Source organism: Nuphar pumila, chromosome 9 (assembly GCF_984573655.1).
Source record: "Nuphar pumila chromosome 9, dmNupPumi1.hap1.1, whole genome shotgun sequence".
Taxonomy (NCBI): Eukaryota; Viridiplantae; Streptophyta; class Magnoliopsida; order Nymphaeales; family Nymphaeaceae; genus Nuphar; species Nuphar pumila.
The window spans coordinates 18,433,247-18,439,909 of record NC_143257.1 but is presented as its reverse complement, the minus strand read 5'-3'; the positions used below and the strand labels follow the sequence as shown (position 1 = coordinate 18,439,909).

The following is a 6,663-nucleotide window of genomic DNA, read 5'->3' as shown; positions in this document are numbered from 1 at the left end:
TTAGATTAGGGCTATTTGAATTCTTTATGATAGTGGTGGTTAAACGGAGTTCACATCTTTTCTAGTAAACTAATTGATTGATTTACTATTCCTTTGCTAAGTAGTTCAGATTAGAAATTGTCTATGACTTTATGTTAGTCGACTGGTTCAACATGTTATAGCTGGTTTGTTAAATTAGCATCTTCTAGTTAGATTTGGCTTAACATATATACTATTTTTCTTTTCTCTTCTTTCAATTATTTAGAGTTGTTTTAATTTGTTTTAATTTTTTTAGTTAGTGTTTCATCTTGTTTCATGATTAGTTAGTTTGTTACTTAATTTGTTTTGTTTTTGTGCAGATTTTTCAACGGAACCAACTCGTGCTCGGCCACCTGTGGTAAGTAAATGACAAAAACAATGCAAATCGGGTAAATACCCGTGGTGAGTAAGTGATGCAAACGTATCACATGTTATTTAATTTATTGAATGCAGCACTTTATTGTTCACACACTCACTTAGTTGTTGATATCTAGGACTGCTTTGTTGGAGTTCGGAGATCATGCTGAGCATGATTTTAATGTAGAAATATGGAAGTGTTCTTATTTTTGGAGTACGGAGTCCATGCTAAGCATGGTAGTAGTTAGTGAGATATTGAAGTGTGTTTGCTGCAGGTACATGTTTGCCATTTATTTGATATGAATGATTATGATGTATTGCAATGTTTGATGTAATTGTATCCATGCTTGCATGTAGTTACTTTCAATTTGATTTTGACTTCCATGTGAAATTTTATAATAAAAGCATGCTTCAAATGATTGTATCATGTCATTAATAGTTTGCACATGAAAATATTAAGTTATCAATGCATACATCAAAATTCTTGTTATTGTTTGACATAGTATATTGCATGATAAATTTGATATTTTCTTCATCGTCGCATTCTGATTGTTTTTTTCTTAATTCGTTAGGATACTATTCGTAACATCATACGACAGAATGACTGCAAACCGTGAATGGATGTACCGTAGGATAGTGGACAATGAGTTATCGCATGAATATATGGATGGTGTCGATAGTTTTATTGAATTTGCAACGGCGAGTGTCAGTACGGTAGATCCCACAGGTCGGATTAGGTGTCCCTGCAAGATTTGTAAGAATAATCGATTTGTAGAACCTCATGGCGTTAGACATCACCTATACAGGAAGGGTTTTGTGAGTGATTATCAGAACTGGGCGTTTCATGGAGAAGAATTTAGAAACGATTTTGATGCACGGGTGAATGTGGTGCACGATAATCCATATACGAATTTGATATTTGATGCTGCAGGAACAGAACTGGGTTCTGCTATGAGTTCTAGTGATGTAAGAACTGTCGTAGATGAAGAATCACCAAACGATGCAGCTAGTAGATTTTATGATTTACTTAAAGATGCTGATGAGCCACTTTGGAACGGTTGTGAGAGTCACACTATCTTGTCTGCAGTTCTTCAACTAATGAATTTGAAGTCCGAGTATAATTTGAGTCAATCATGTTTTGACCGTTTGTGCATGATTGTGAAGAGTATGTGAGTTGTATTGCAATACTTGGTGTGAATGATTAAATATTTTATTTCAATGTATTGTAATACTTGATACGAATGATTCGAATGCATTGTAATACTTGATGTGAATGATTTCAATTATCTGAATGTATTATAATTTATGCAATTAACGAATGATTTGAATTAGTGCAATACTTGATGTCAATGATTTGAATTATTTGAATGCATTGCAATGCTTGATGTGAATGACTTGAATGCATTGTAATACTTGATGTGAATTATTTGAATGTATTGTATGACATATGTTATTTGTTAGAATATGGTTCGTGGAGGTTATAGTGGTCGCTCATCCAGTAGTAGCCAGGCTCAACCTTCATCTTCACGGGCTCCTGTGATAGGTATATTATATAACTAATTAGATGCTTGATTAGTTCAAATGCACATTCTGAGAACTTGGTGTGTATTTTTTTACAGATGATGTTGCGCCTGTACACGACCCACCTACACCAGTTGATCGCACAAGTCAACAGCCAACACAGGAAACAGGGTCTTCTCAGGCTGGCACAAGAAGACTCATTCGAATAGTGTATATCGATAATCGACCGTAAGTATTTTGTTTTCAATTATTGCATATCTTTTAAATATTTTATATTGATATTTACTGTGTAACAATTCATGTGCAGCACGAGGTTTGAGCCACAAGAAGTAGTACGGGAGATTAGGAATTCACTTCTTCAACATCTACCAGGACCAGTTGCTCAATGGAAAGAGTACCCAAAGGAGGTATTAGACAGATTGTGGTCCTCATTCATGGTATACAGTTGTTCCTCATAGTTAATGTGTTTCATATTTAATTTATTTAAGCAATGTCTACTAACTTTCTGAAAATATTTGTAGGCTTCGAATCGCTTTGCAACTACGGTGGAAGAAAATGATGCAAGGAAGGTGTGGCAGAAGGTGGCTGCCAATCGATTTGCAGACATGCTGCACACTATGAAGACTGCAGCAAAAAAAGTATCTGGCGTAGTAGATGATCCATTACTGTGGAAGGGCCATGGTCCTATTACTATCAGGAGAGATTACTGGGATGAAATGTGCGATATGTGGGCGGGAGATACATTTAAAAATCGCTCTGCGAAGGCTTCACAAAATCGATCGAAGATGCCCGAAGCCCATCTACACACAGGTGGATCTAAGACATTTGGGAGCCACCTAAAGAAAATGGTAACTCATCAATATATAATATTAATTTTATAAGTATAGTTGCAAATTTGTGTACTAAATCTTTTGTCATTTAACTTCGCAGGAAGCAGAAAAAGGAGGCAGTGTACCATATAAGGATGTGTTTGTAGAAACACATAAACGGAAGACCACGGGAGTCTTCGTATCAGAGAAGGCGAGAACGACAACGGTATGTATTAATTCTATTAATAATCATTGCAATATATATGCAAGTCATCATAATGTTATCATTAATTATTAATGAATACTTTAAACATTATTTTGTAGGAGGCATATGAGCAACAAATGGTAGAGCGATATGGCGAAGACGCTACTCAGCATCCATCATTTGATCCTACAGCATGGGTGACTGCAGCAGGTGAACCCAAAAAAGGTCGCGTGTTCGGGTTTTGGAGTAATATGAACACTTCACCAGTTATTGGTTCTTCCAGTTACGGCTCACCAACTTCTTGCGCCGACATAAGCTCCAAGCAGCCGACTATTCTTTCCGGTGATGATGTACGCGAGATCATTAATGAATCACTGAATAACTACTTCCAATACATCGTCGCCCCCTTTCTCCGAAATGAGATCAAGGCCGCTGTTCAGGATAGGGGATCTTCGATTCCAGGTCCCTCTCAGGTATAATCACATATATAGTTTTTTTGACTGTCTTAAAGCACATCTGAGCATGGTAGAATCACATATAGAGTTTTTCTAGATGCCTTAGAACACATATGAACATGCTATAATCACATATTCAATTTTTTTACTGCCTTAGCACACATATGAGCATGATAGAATCACATATATATATATATATATATATATATATATATATATATATATATATAACTTTTTGTCTGTCTTAGAGCACATATGAGCATGATAGAATCACATATAAAGTTTTTTTTATTGCATTAGAACACATAAGCATGCTATAATCACATATTCAGTTTTTTTACTGCCTAAGAACACATATGAGCATATTATAATCACATATTCTGTTTTTTGACTGCCTTAGCACACATATGAACATGCTATAATAACATATAGAGTTTTTTAACTGCCTTAGAACACATATGAACATGTTATATATCATTTATGATAGAATCACATATAAAATTTTTGGCTTTGCCTGCCTTAGAGCACATATGAGCATGCTATATTCACATATTCAATTTTTTTACTGCCTTAGCACACATACGAGCATGATCGAATCACATATATAGTTTTTTGCCTGTCTTAAAGCACATCTGAGCATGGTAGAATCACATATAGAGTTTTTTTATATGCCTTAGAACACATATGAACATGCTATAATCACATATTCAATTTTTTGACTGCCTTAGCACACATATGAGCATGATAGAATCACATATAGAGTTTTTTTATTGCCTTAGATCACACATGAGCACATGATAGAATCACATATAGTGTGTAATTTATTTCATTATATTTTGTTTATCAATACTGACTGTTCTTTTCTTGTGTAGGCTGCTAGCGATAATCAGGGTAGTGGAGCTGAAGGGACAGATAAAGACAATGAACAAGAAGACGCACAAAATCTTGGCGATGATTAGAGGACTGTGTTGAAGAAGTTCTATTTTTTTTATTTTTCCTAATTGTAATTGTTGAATTGTAAATAATTAAACTTCTTAGTTTTAAGGTGGAACGATTAATTATTATAGATACTTGTTATATGAATTTTTTTGTGTGGTTTGTTTTTTATTTACAGGAAATATAAATTGTACATGAAATATAAATTGTACAGTTCTCGGTAATTAATTTTTAAATAAATTTTTTTTGATTTTTTTTCGTTTTTGCGATGGATTAGCGACGGATGATTCCGTCGCTATTCATATTAATCTAGCGACGGCTTAGCGACGGAATTAAATCCGTCGCCACGCCGTGGTCGCCGTTTAGTACCGGCGGATTGGCGACGGAATATAGCGCTCGTTATTCCGTCGCAATTAGCGACGGACTTGGCGACGGAATTATTCCGTCGCCAGTTAGCGTCGAAATATTCGCGACGTAAGCATACTGTCGCCGCGTTGTCGCTAATCCGTCGCTAACATGGTTAGCGACGGATTAGCGACGGAATGTGGTCGTCGCTAATCTACTGCTTTGTTGTAGTGTGAGACTTTGGAAAATATAGGAATTTTAAAAAATTGCAGGCAGGATAAAAATAAAGTTGGAAATTCGAGATCTAGAAGAACGAAAGGATGGAAAATCACCTGGAGTTTTGAATAAAAGTAGAGATTTTGAGAAAATCGTCCAGGGTTTTGAGAAAAATGAGATATTTCATAAAAAAGATGAAAAATGAGATATTTTGGAAAATCGTCCAATATTTTGGAAAAAATGGGAAAAATGTGGGAAAATAAGATGGAAAATGAATATCATACATTCAATCACAAACAATTATGCACATACAGCATTCTCTAAGAAGCTGACTCTAAATGCAACAATTTTGAAAGAGATGTAGGACCCTAATCCTAACTCTAAGCTCAGATCATCTGTGTCCAATCATGCTATGCCGATATACTCGAGTCGAGACCAGAAGTACGTGGCATAAAAATTCATCTCCGGTTCTAGGTTTGTGTTTTCTCAATATCCTTGAGCGCCTGTCGATATACGTTGGACTATGGCCCTTGGTACGTGGCAGGGAGGCGTTGGCCCAAATAAGTGGCCCAGTTATGAGGCTTTATCCTGAACTATGGTTCTGGAGGAAAGCTCAGCAATGTGAAGACCAGGTAGAAATAGGTGGGGTGGTTTTTGAAAAATGATCACATGCAAGCAAACAGAAGGCTCTAAAACGTAAAGAGATAGAGATTTTTTTTTGAAAATTTAGAATAAACAAACATTGTTTTCATACAAATCTTAGATTGAGGAGGGTTATATTAGACTTAAGTCTATGTGAGCATGAAAATTTCTTCCTCAATATGGTCCTACCAAACCATGCCTAGTCTACATGCAATCCATCTCAGCTGGGTTCGAGTCTAGGCTTCTAGGTTCACATGATATCAGAAAATAAAAGCTGACATTCCATAGAACACAATTTTGATAATTGAGCTAAGTCAAAGCACACAATTGATCAGACGAATACAAGTCCCATCATGGTCACCAAACCTGTTATCATCGCAAAATTTTTCCCTCCCTCTGCGAGAGAGAAAAACGATTTTGCGAGTCAAACTTGACCAAAGTTTTGAAAATGGTTTTTGAAAACAACTCACCTCCATTTTGAAAATTTATGGGAAAATTCCGTTGAATGGGATCCGCCTATCAGTACAAGATCCAACCATTCCTGGTGCCTTTACCAGGGGTAATTGAACCAAGGATCAAAAGTGTGCTTTGACTAAGTTCAATTTTCTGAATCATGCTCTATTTTCCTAAAATGCACAGAGAATCAGGCTTATGCTATGAGATTTTGAAAATTGCATATTTTGATAAATATGATGTTTGCTTGGGAAAATGCTTGGAAATACTTGGGAAAAGTGATGATTTTGGGAAAATCATGAGATTTATTAGAAATCAGGAATTGTATTGGAAAATTACTTTTGAAATGGAAAATGGATTCTCAGGAAAACTAGAACTTTGAGAAAATCGATTTTTGAGATTTGAGCTACTTTTTTTGAAAAAATCGATTTCTAAAATGGATTTGAGAATTCTGGGAAAATCATGAAGTTCATTGGAAAATGACTTTTGAATGGAAAATGGATTCTCAGAAAAATGGGAACTTTGAGAAAATTGATTTTTGAACTTTGAAAATAATATTAAGAATGTTAAAAATATTGGAAAATTATGGTTTTAAACTTTGAAAATACTTGAAATATCATTTGACAACTCAGAGTTCTCAGAAAATCAAATCCTGAGAAAGACTTAGAAAATTCTGAGAAAATCGATTTCTCTAAAATGGAATTGG

General features: G+C 35.2%; 1 protein-coding gene across 1 annotated transcript; it reads left to right on the top strand.

The window, feature by feature from the left end:
• The first annotated feature begins 3,035 nt into the window (after positions 1-3,035).
• Positions 3,036-4,549, top strand: LOC149828474 (uncharacterized). The gene is made up of 2 exons (XM_090016855.1): positions 3,036-3,383; positions 4,238-4,549. The coding sequence occupies exons 1-2, from the start codon at positions 3,048-3,050 to the stop codon at positions 4,322-4,324; spliced, it is 423 nt and encodes a 140-aa protein (XP_089872981.1). The 5' UTR covers positions 3,036-3,047; the 3' UTR covers positions 4,325-4,549.
• The last annotated feature ends 2,114 nt before the right edge of the window (positions 4,550-6,663 follow it).